The 12795-nt window shown below is 32.7% G+C and overlaps 1 protein-coding gene across 1 annotated transcript in view; it reads right to left on the reverse strand.

Annotated features, from left to right (window-relative positions):
* znrf2b (zinc and ring finger 2b) overlaps nucleotides 1–12795 on the reverse strand; it is a 64392-nt gene that overhangs the window by 17438 nt on the left and 34159 nt on the right. Inside the window, exon 2 of the mRNA XM_016466897.1 lies at nucleotides 10491–10586. Within this exon, the coding sequence (XP_016322383.1) occupies nucleotides 10491–10586 (96 nt within the window). The remainder of the gene's footprint in view (nucleotides 1–10490; nucleotides 10587–12795) is intronic.

A 12795-nucleotide genomic window follows, 5' to 3' on the forward strand; every position in this document is an offset into this window, starting at 1 on the left:
TGTATCGTGATACGTATCGTATCGTGGCCTCTGTATCGTGATACGTATCGTATCGTGGCCTCTGTATCGTGATACGTATCGTATCGTGACTTTGCTGGTGATACACAGCCCTAATAAATAATACAAATAAAAAATAAATATAACCCTTTTTTCAACGTCTTCCTTCGCATTGGTTCTTGTTTCCAAATTGTTTATAAATAAATAAATAAAACCAAAAAATGTAATACATTTTGAAATGTTTTAATTAAAAAAAAGTCCTTATATTGCATTTCAATGCAAAAAATGCTAATGAAAAAAGAAGATGTGTCCTGAGAACTGGAAGCAAACGTGGCTGTGTTTGATCCGAGCTCACGTCAGACGGTCGAGTTAAAAGTCACAGGTCGCTGGAGGCGAGGGTGGTATGGTGACGCTCTTCCCTACGGCTTAACAAACGAGTGGCAGATTATTCAGCTGCTTCACCCTGTGAACGCTACAGATCCGGTGCGGTAATTAACACACGTCTGACGGATCACCAAGCAGGAGATTAAACCGTCCGGTTACCATCGTAACAAGATTCAGAAATTGTGCTCAGAAAGAACAGGTAAACAGACCAGAGAAACTACAGATCAACACAGGATTCACCTCAACAGATGAAACACACGTGAAACAGAGCTTCAAGCTTGATAAACGCACTTATAGATTAATAAATGCTGTAAAACACATATTGGTCATTGTTAGTTCTTGTTAGCTAATGCATTAATTCATGCGAACAAATGAGAATGTAAATGTTACCAATATTTTACCCACAATATTTATCCAATAAAATATTAAAAAAATAGATTTGTCACAAAAAATTATATTATTTAAAACGTGTATATATATATATATATAAACATTTATTAAAATATGCCCATTATGTTATAAGATTTAATTAATTTCCATGACTTTTCCAGATCTAGAAATCTCACTCGTTTGGCTTTCTCAGCTACACTGTGAGAAAATGATTTTCTATAAGTTGTAATTGAATTGCAAGATTATTGCAATGTTTTACAAGGAAATACTTTTTAAAATTTCAACATTTATTCAATGTGTTACTTGCTGTTTCTTTGTGATTTCATAGCAATTACAGAGTGAAAATTACTTAAGTAAATCCTACACCTTTTTTTTCTTTTACATGTATTTATTTATTAATTTTTTGGGTGCATCTGTTTTTGAAGACTGTGGGAATCCTGGTTGAATGAAAATAAGAGCTGAGAATGTAAATGTTACCAATATTTTACTCACAATATTTATCCAATAAAATATTTAAAAAATAGATTTGTCACAAAAAATTATATTATTTAAAATGTGTGTATATATATATATATAAACATTTATTAAAATATGCCCATTATGTTATAAGATTTAATTAATTTCCATGACTTTTCCAGATCTAGAAATCTCACTCGTTTGGCTTTCTCAGCTACACTGTGAGAAAATGATTTTCTATAAGTTGTAATTGAATTGCAAGATTATTGCAATGTTTTACAAGGAAATACTTTTTAAAATTTCAACATTTATTCAATGTGTTACTTGCTGTTTCTTTGTGATTTCATAGCAATTACAGAGTGAAAATTACTTAAGTAAATCCTACACCTTTTTTTTCTTTTACATGTATTTATTTATTAATTTTTTGGGTGCATCTGTTTTTGAAGACTGTGGGAATCCTGGTTGAATGAAAATAAGAGCTTGATTCGCAGTTGTTTTAGCTTGTTTTGTCTTATCAAGTTATTACTGAATATAACTAATAAAGGCAGCTACATGAACAGCAGCATTTAACAAAATATTTTGATGAAAAATAAGATGCAAAAATAAATTTAATTTTGAAAATAAAAACACACACACACTTAACATTATAATATATATATATATAAAATACACTTTTTATTTTTAAATTCCAAAAAGCATGCCTGAAATAATATACATAAAATATTAAAATATTAAAAACTATTTATTTATAACTAATCTTGTATTTTTCAACTATTAAATATAAAAATTGCCATTACTTTTAAGGTACAATATATAGGCCTATACACAAAACAAATTTCCCAAAATAAGTAGATAAATATAAATGAATACATGACTAATTAAAGAAAACACAATTTATGTAACCGAGCAGAAACCGTGATGAACAGCAGCATTTAATAAAGCCTGTCTGATGCAAAATAAGATGCAAAAAGTCTGTGAATCATTTTCTGAACCGGTTCATTGAAAGGAACAAACTAACTGATTCATTAAAATGGATCAGTTGCAACAAACCTTTGAAGTTAAGAAAACTTTTAGTGATAATACTCGAACTTTTGTATCTAAATACGCATACGCATGCGGCGCAGCTGTATCCCTCCTAGCCTTAACCACAAATCAGACAGGAGAGTCGATTAACTTCAGTGGACTTAAACTTGAAAAATGGTGTGTTTCATGGTTGAAATAAGATATGTTCTGATGTTTATTCATGTTCATTTTGTGCTTTAAGTACATATGAAAAGACGATCACGTGTTTGAACTGAGGCAATACAGTGATCTGTCACGACACATTGAAGAGCCACAAAATGGTATTTATTGCTTGAATTTCTTTAAAAATTACAAAATTTGAAAGCTGAGTCCTGAGACCTTGTTTCACACCAGAAGTAGTTGCAACAAACCTTTGAAGTTAAGAAAACTTTTAGTGATAATACTCTAACTTTTGTATCCAAATACGCATACGCATGCGCCGCAGCTGTATCCCTTCTAGCCTTAACCACAAATCAGACAGGAGAGTCGATTAACTTCAGTGGACTTAAACTTGAAAAATTGTGTGTTTCGTGGTTGAAATAAGATATGTTCTGATGTTTATTCATGTTCATTTTGTGCTTTAAGTACATATGAAAAGACGATCACGTGTTTGAACTGAGGCAATACAGTGATCTGTCACGACACATTGAAGAGCCACAAAATGGTATTTATTGCTTGAATTTCTTTAAAAATTACAAAATTTGAAAGCTGAGTCCTGAGACCTTGTTTCACACCAGAAGTAACCTGCTCTGTCTTGTCCGTCGGTGTGTTGTCAGTTTCCTCTTTGCTCTGCGATGTATTTTTCATGGGGGGGTCTTTGTGAACAGTCAATTAAAGCTGAACGGAGCGTTGTGCTCATGATAACAGAGCGGACACTTATCGATTTGGCCCTGCTTCTCCGAGCCGGTTTTCCTGCGCTCTTGATCTCTGAGGGATTTCCCGTCACAAGGCCAGAGCGTTTGCATGCTGCACAGACCGCTGGGATCCGCTTGCTCTCCACGCTGCTTTTTCATGCGGCTCACGGGTCGAGCAACGCAACTGACCAGCGCATGCAGCCGCTGAGCATCATGGGAATGCTGGGAGCTCAAAGATGAGTCAGCACACTGACAGAAGAGTCACACTGCACACATTCATGCCATCAGAAACGTCTAGAGTGCAACAGAATAAAAGCGAACACAGCAGTCAAGACTTCTAAAAACTTTTTAAAACTTTACACAGCATCATATAAACGCAATGCTCGAGGTGTACGATTCTGACTAGTGATGCAACGAGCAATATAAAATTAACTCTCAGTAAAACATTCAAGCACATTTGTGTGTTTAATATAAATATATAAGTAACCAAAGGCTTTTCCATATTATACAAATAAAAATTATACACACACGCATACATACATACATATGAAGCGCATCTCCAGGAATATATAGAAAATACAATTTAAAATTATTTATTTTAATCCAATTTATATAACCAAACGCTTTTCCATATTATACAAATAAAAATTATACACACACACGCATACATACATACATATGAAGCGCATCTGCAGGAATATATAGAAAATACAATTTAAAATTATTTATTTTAATCCAATTTTGTATAAAATAAATACAAAATTAGTTATTTCAATTCTACTTAGAATTTAAATATATAAATGTAATAAAGATATATTTATTTTTATAAATTACTAATTATAAAAGTGTAGAACTTTAATAAATATATACATTCTAAATCTAATTTAAAACATTTACAAAGCTAATACAAGTTTATTTTTAATATTAGGATTTTCTCATAAGACATATAGGACAATCCTAATGTAAAATCTTTACAATTTATTTAAAATATTTTAATTTATAATATTAAATGTTAATTTATACTTTGCTTCTGACACTTAAAAAAAAAAAGGCAAAAAACGTAGACTTCGGCAAATAAATACTACGTATTCTCTGTTGATCTGTTTGTCCTTTATCACTTTCATCTTTATCCTCACCAAGGTGACGTTCCTCATCTACTGGCTCTTGTTATCTGTCAAACTAAACTAATAAATCTTAATGAAGTAATTATGTTTGCCGAGTGTGTTTAATAAATGTGGCAAGCGTCTGACTAGTGCTTCCTTCCAAATGACTGAAAGCTGAAGTCAAGACACTACAGCAGTTCGTTCATCATGTGTGCCTTTATGTTCACTGCCAAGTGCTCTACGTGTGTGTGTGTGTGTTGCTGGCTCAGATCAGCAGCAGAGCCGTGTGTTGAGACGGGTCTCGCAGGGAAAGCAATGCATCTGGTGTTTGGACAAACTCACAAACACTCACAAACTCCCCACAGCGACACACACACACACACACACACACACACACACACACCTCTCTCTAAAGCTTACATAACTCAAGAAGCTGCCATTAAGTCTATTTGCTTTCTTAATAAATGCTCTGGATGTTATATATTGCACAATTCATCAGTATGTACTTTTTTGTTATTATACACATAAATATACACAAAGTAACATTAATATGATATATATTTAACATTTAAATATTTTTAATATTATGGATATTATTTTAGTATAATATAATTATACTAAAACAATATTAATTCTATTAAATTGTATACATATACATATAAATATACAATATCAAATATATATCACACACACAACTACATATATACTTACACACACACAATTTTAATAATTTTATTTAAATATTAATATTTCTAATATATTAATTTAGTATATAATTATACTAAAACAATATAAAATATATGAATTTAACCATTTATATTCATAACCATTTTTATGATCATTGAATATTCAAGTTTCACTTGAACTACATCAAATGTGTTGCGGATGGAATGGAGTACTAGCTAACACTGCATGGTATTCAGTACACTACCTACTACCAGTATACTAAAACTAACTAAACAGAAAACCTGTGATTAAGAAAACATTACGCAAGGATGAATGTTATTATACAGCTATTATGCACAGAGATTTTTAGCGACAGACATCCTCATACAACCAAAGCCATTGATTTTCATTCAGAGCTGCTTTTTTTACACTCTTAAACGCAGTTGTGTTCATGTACGAAGATAAAATTAGCTGCTGTCGTCAAAATAAGAGGAAGAATGAGGCAGGGGGCATTTCTCATCCTCAGCCAAAAACACATTCAACAGCCGGGCATCTGCGGACCTGCAGGAGCTCCACAGACGGCCTCCAACCATTAAACACCAGTGAGTCATGGAAAACTAAACGACTCCAGAGTTTGGAGGGAAAGGAAGCACAAACTGGTGTCAAGAGAAAATTATAGAGCCTCACTCATAATTAGTGCTGTTTTCCCCAAAAAATAGTTGCAATCAAAGCCAGAGCAGAACTATTGTGTCTTTCTGACACATAGCAGTGATTCATTACTGAATGAATCCACGTTTTTTAATGAATCAAGTGAGTCAATGATTCAGTGACTCGTTCATAAAGACAGTCGCTTTGTTTCTGAATAAATCAACTGTTTGAACAAATTGGTTGAGTGAGTAATTCAATAGCTCACTCATTAATTAATAATTTTTTTTAAATAATGTAATATTTCAATACCCAATTTAAAAAAACACATTAATAACCATTTATTATAATGTCTCTTCAATGCTTTTCTCATTTAACACAATAATGACTTGATCTTCTGGGGTAATTTCTCAGCCAAAACTGATGTGCAGTTAATTGGAGATGAATAAGATGAATTAATCAGCACATAGTGCAATTAATTCGATTAAATGTTTTAATTATTTGACAGCTATAGTTAATGTATTTTTTTTTAAGAAATTTTGTGACTTTGTAAACGATCCAGTGATTACGCTGTGTTTGATTTTCCCGTGGCAGCGGCGGCTCTATAACTGCTGGAATCTGGTGTTGTTTTAGATCAGATTTTGTCTCTGCCTTTGGCTCATTTCCCAGCTGCATGGACGCCTATATCTGTCCCGTTGAGTTTATGGAAACTGACGACGCCTAAAAACATGACAAAGGGCTATAAAAACAAGACGAGGAAATAAATCAGATGGAAAGAGGGGACAAATTCACACTCACAGGGCTCTACGCTTACTCTTCTTTTTAGGAGCACTGTGAAAAAACTCAGGAGCACCTTCTGATCAATAACAAAAATTAGCCTTTCATTAGGACTGTCAAAAAGTTTTTTTTAATTTTGAATATTCAGGTGTGCGTCAGGCAGCCTTATCAGTGGTGCACGAGATGCGACGACGATGTAAGTGTCATTGCATTTTAATGCTTTTGATAGCCTATCCAGTTGAAGCCACTAGATGCGGCGCTGCTACGTTGTTCATTCAAAATATTGCAGAAAAAGAGAACAATCAAACATCTTGGAAGATGTTGTTTACGTCAAAACCGAAACCAAGCCGTTCACACAGAATGCATATTTATCGCATTTTCTAGAGGGACATCTATCAGCGTTGCACTCGCGTCTCGCACAAGAGAGCCGCATGTTTAGAAAGCCATGTAAAATTAATGTAAGTTAAACTTTTAAAAAACATGTCTCAAGACTTTATGCCGGTTTTTCCCCATACTACTGCATCTCAAGTTTTTAAATGAAGAAAGTACTCTTTGTGATTGGTTTTCGGTCCTTTGTATTAAACTATACATACATACATACATACATACATGATGCTGTTTTGTTTCTAATTGTTTAAGCAACTTTATTAATTATATATGGTTTATAAACATTATTTTAAACATTATGCACTTTTTTCAAAGATAGTTGTGTTATTTTATTATGCTTTGAAGAAATGCGCATTAGTAATATTTTGCTCGATGCGCCCTCTTGTGGCCTCAAGAGAGAAGCCAAAAGCTTTTTTTCCCCCTAACTGAAATTATGCCTTTTAAATTCGGATATAATTCGAATATTGATAATATTTAAGTAAAAAATTCGAATGTAGTTTTTCAGCCATTTTGACAGCCCTACTTCCCATTACAAGGTAATATTTGCCTCAAAGTGATTTACAGGGGCATTTTTTTTGCATTCTTTGTAATGGCATTTTTTTTGCAACTTTATTAGAAGTATGTCATATGTCAAATTCAAATCTATATTTATAAGCTAAGAAATCAATATTAACAAAATTAGTTTCCACTACAAAGGTGGCACAGAAGAACAGAAAAGTGGCATGTAGGTAAACTTACAGACATTTACAGAGATGTTTTAAATTCATAATGTTGTGAGATTAATGTTTTAAATATAAAATTTTGAATATACAACTATTGTTTGATTGAAATGAATGATACTTAAAAAAATTATACTTAAAAAAATAATTAAAAAACTGCCAGCAGGTGGCGGCAAGTCACTGATTTTATCACTGAATCATTAATTGAATTGACTCGTTTGAATGACTGATTCATTCAGGAACGAAGCAAGTGACCGTCTTGAATGGGTAATTGTATCATTGACTCACTAGATTAATTTAAAAACGCACGTTCATTCATAAACGAAACACCACTTTGTTTGCTTAAAGATGCGCAGCGGCTCGGCTGTAACTTTGTTTGAAACTATTTTCGTTGACGAAACAGAGCAAAATCAGACAATATCGTTAAAGTCATACAATGTATGTCACTTAATATTAACTTCTTGTTTATTGAACTGTTGTATTAATTTAATATCACATTTGCAAACTCCCTTAATAATCTTTAAAAGCGGTCACTCACTTCAGTTCATCGCGATCTCACAAAGTTGCATTATAATCAATGAAGCTCTCTACACTGCACAACAAATCTCTTATTTACACCCTGTCTACACTTTGTTTGTTATAATGAGAGAATTTATGAACAAATGAACAAAATGAACAAAACTCTAGTATTTTGAGCAGTGAGTGGATTCTGATTAGTGATCGACCGATATTGATATTTTATTACCGATACCAATTATTTGCATGTTTATGTGCCCGATAACCTGTATGCAGAACCGATATTTATTTACTGTAAAGTAAATAAATGACTGAGTGAAGTCCATACTTCACTTTAGTTTTTCCTCCTTTCAGTCATCTTTAAAAAAAGTGTTGAAAATTAGCAGTCTTTCATGTTAAATTTAATCTTCACATTACAACAATAAAAATACATTTTATTTAAAGCATCAGCAGCAACACTAATATTAACAATAAGCAAAATAAATGTAGAAGGTCTAATGTTTTCAAATGGAGAAAATAAATAAAGGAAAGGAGTCATATCAACTTCATTTTAAACTACAGTGTTAGTACGTTTATAAGATGTTTAATAGGCGAAAGAGTGAAGAATAATTCACTGGATAACGTTAATTCACTGAATAATATTCTCTGGAATATTGGAATATAACAAACAAAACATCGTATTTTATTGCATTTCTCAACTGGCATGTTATATCAGAATTACTAATAATGGTTTTGTCGTTCTACATTATGAAATGCATGTTGACAGCGCAGTTTATCTATGCATTTACACAGAACTATATTCAAACTGCGATCGCTCGTGGAGATAATAAATAATTAATTTCCATAGAGTTGTATCTATTTAGATGTTTATTAGCGAAATAATGGTTATATAGTAAATGTTAATACAATTTAGGGTGTTTTAAACAAGTTAATCTTGTTAAAAGTTACATGTGGTGGCCGTGCGGTAAATCGCTATATTGGTCGATCTCTAATTCTGATTAACATTGCATTCAAGGAATCAACATATGTCTGTGATACATTACTCAACGCTGCAAAAACAAGCAAGTAGAAACCTTTGAGGCTTCCCTGAGCGAGAACAAATATGCTGATCGGGTCAGTCGCACTGATGCTCCTAAATGCAACTTGATAAACAAGCCCCATATACAACTGCAACTGACATCCATCCAAACACTCAGATTCAGACCCATAACAGACAGAGCAAAACCAGGACTAAACCACCAAAGACTCAGACTGGCTCGACTAAAATATTTTATACAAATTCCACTCAAAATGCCAGAGCAGATATAATTAAATGCTAGTAAAATATTTACGATAATTTTGCTGGTGACATAAAATTAAGTAACAAAAAATGTTAATTTGCTCATTAAGTTTCCTAAAGAGCATGTCATTAAAATAGTCTCACAATCTTTCCTCATCTTGACAAATAATAATAATAAAACATTAATCTTAAGTACTTTTAGAAGAAATACACAAATCCAAATATTACTACTACTACTACTAATCACTTTTAGAGAAAATGCACACAATAATAATAACAATTTAATAATAATAAAAATCACTTTTAGGGAAATAGCAAAATTGCAATAATTTATTAATAAATATCACTTTTAAGTCATTTGAAGAAATGCACAAAATATACAATTTAATACTACTACTACTACTAAATATTAAAATGTAATTTAATAAAAAACAAATATCACTTTTACGTCCTTTTTGAGGAAATACACAAATCTAAATATTACTACTGCTAATATTATAATACATAATATTAATATTACTAATATTATAATATTACTTTTAGAGAAATTGCATTTTAATAATAATTAAAACATTATTATCATTTTTTTTTAAATAATGTAATAATAATAAAAATCACTTTTAGAGAAAAAGCTAATTTTTTATAATTTAATAATAAATATCACTCTTTTAAGTCATTTGAGTAAATACACAAATCTAAATGTATTATTATTATTAGTATTATTATTATTAATAATCATCATCCTATTAAGTCCTTTAGAGTAAATGAAAAAAATAAAAAATAGACTCTTTAAAGTCCTTTTAGAGAAAATGCTCAAACATAAATGTTCAACATCATTAAAAAGCTGTGAAATAAAAAGGTATAATATTTTTATTGCGCAGACCTACATCACCTAGTATCAGACATGAGTTGCCTAATGTCTGTGAGAATCATCACATGAGGCACGTTAATTACCTGAAGTACAGTAACAAACACGGTAAACACATTAAAGCTGCTAGACACTCCATAAAACACAAGCTCAGCATTTTCACTGCACAAACACCAAAGCTTTGATTCAGGTGACTAAATGAAGCACTTCACTGCATGTTTCTGCTGGAAAATCAGATGTTTGAACATGAATGCAATGCAACAAATCAGCAAACCTGATTCTGAGATGCATCTGCCAGGTCTTAACATGCCATGGGAAGAGATAATTACAGCATTGTGTATGCCTTTCTGTCTTTACAGGGCAACTGCAACAAACACAAACACTCACCGTTGTACGTCACTCGAGGTTTTGTCAAGCACATGACCAGATGAAGGTCCATTTCATCTGAAGAGATAAACTTGGAGCAGACGGGGCACTTGAAACCTGTGGAGATGAAATAAAGCAAAACTACATGAGTTCACATTGAGTTTAGGGTCTCTAGAAATATTTTAAAGGCGTACAGTTTATGGCCACAACTTGAGCTCTTAATTATAAAATTTAAATAAATAGTTTGAGGAACTCATTTCAACACCATAGGAAAAAAAGTGTTTGAAAAAACAAAACAAAAATTGAGTTCATTATTAATGCACATGATATTAAAGAAAATAATACAATAAAACATTAGCATGTATCCTTCAAATATTTTTTAAGTCACAAGTGAGTGGATTCTAACTAAACAACTTGAAAATAAAATTGTATCTAATTTTCCATGTGTTTTCCAGGACTAGATTATTATTTATTTATTTATTTTTAATATTTTGAATTAGGTCTCAATGTTATATTCTGTTTGTAATTTAATTTCATTTGAAGTTTTAGTAATTTAACGCGTTTTTATCATTTTTATTACTTTTTTTTATGTGGCTCTATATGTTTCTTTATATTATTTTAACGCTTTAACTTTAAATGAAAATGATACAATCTGCCTTGGCAGCTAGCTGAAATAAAATAAGTAAATTTTTATATTTTATTTCAGTTAACGTTTATTTCACATTTTTTAGTTAACAACAATAACCCTGGTTCACTATGCTAGCTTATCTATTAACAGTTTGTTTTTCTTCATTATCATTTATATTAAGGTGATTTCAAATGTCCCACTTCTTTCATACTGCGAAAAAACTAACAAAAAACAGTTTTTATTTGTTTTATAATGTATACACATTTATATTTTTGGGCACATAATATAAAACAGCCTACATTCATACATTTAGATTAGTTTTCACAGCCTTCAATTTGCACATCGGAGGAGAACACGGAGCAGGATGAGGAATAAAAGGATTTTCAGTAAAATCCAGAAAACATGATTTTAAAGCACAGCATTCAATGATCTGCAGCTCTTTGTAGCCAATCAGCAGTAAGGGGGCGTGTCTTGTAATGATAGAGAGAAGAGCGCGCTCCGTTTCAGTGCACAGCACGGATATTAGCAGATCGATTATAGAGAGAAATGGCAGATAAAAAAGGAAAATATCAGAGAAACAAAACATTAAAAAGAAGGGTTACGATCAGGCAAGAGGTAGGATCCGCGTAAATATCGGAGCAGCTTTCCAGCGGTGGAGAGAAACTCAATGAGCAGGCAGGCCTGGAATCGGACGCCGAGGTTGCGTTGTTTCTTCTTGATAGGTGAGTAATGTTGACTTTGCTTCGTTTCGCACAACTTATCCGTGCTGGCTTTTGTTTGAACATGCTTGTGTGTCATCTTCACTTGTTTCCGCGATCGTCGTTGCCATGGTTGTGTATATACGTGTGGGGCGGAGATTTCAAAATAGGGGCGAGGTCCTGTTGGGGTATGGGCGTGTTTATTTTGGTGCTTTCAAATATCAACATCGCTTGGCAAAAATCACTTTGTGCACCTTTAAAGTGCCCCTATTATGGATTTTTTTAAATGGCCTTTCATGCAGTGTGTAACACAGCTCTAAGTGAATGAAAACATCCTGCAAAGTTTTAAATCTGAAAGTGCACCGTGTATAAAGTTATTGTCTCTCAAAATAAAGAGTCGACTCTGAATCATTGAAACGACGCAAAGCAGGGGTTTGGAAAAATGAATCGTTGAATGAATCGTTTGGGAGTCGTTGAGCAAGTAAGGTAAAAATAAATGCATATTATAAGACAATTAAAGTGTTTTTTGACCTTGCATGCATGTCAACCTGTTGTTGGGGACTCCCAAAACCAAAATATGAACCTTTCATAACCATAATAGGGGCACTTTAAAATATACAGTGATGAAATGAGCGCTGCATGCACACACATCCATGTTATAATTCGGCATAAAACGGACTCAAAAGCCTCGTTCTTTCCAGGAAACTGGCTGAAAAAAACTATGCAATCTTCAACGTGTGCAGGTGTTTCTCTGGGACGGACACAGCAGGAGCGCGATAAAGAGCTTAAAAAAGACAACCAGTATCAGTGTGTGTGTGTTAATCCCTCAGTAGATGCAATCACACACACACACACACGCAAGCTTGTTTCTGAAATGCATGTGAATCCCAGAAGAAATAGATGATCAGCTGAGCTCTAGACACAATGCAGAGGGTTTGTCTGGTCTAAACACAGCTGAACCCTGAACACACTCAATGATATGATTCACTGGCAGCGTCGT

The sequence above is a fragment of the Sinocyclocheilus anshuiensis genome, unplaced genomic scaffold (assembly GCF_001515605.1).
Source record: "Sinocyclocheilus anshuiensis isolate Anshui unplaced genomic scaffold, SAMN03320099.WGS_v1.1 scaffold480, whole genome shotgun sequence".
Lineage (NCBI taxonomy): Eukaryota > Metazoa > Chordata > Actinopteri > Cypriniformes > Cyprinidae > Sinocyclocheilus > Sinocyclocheilus anshuiensis.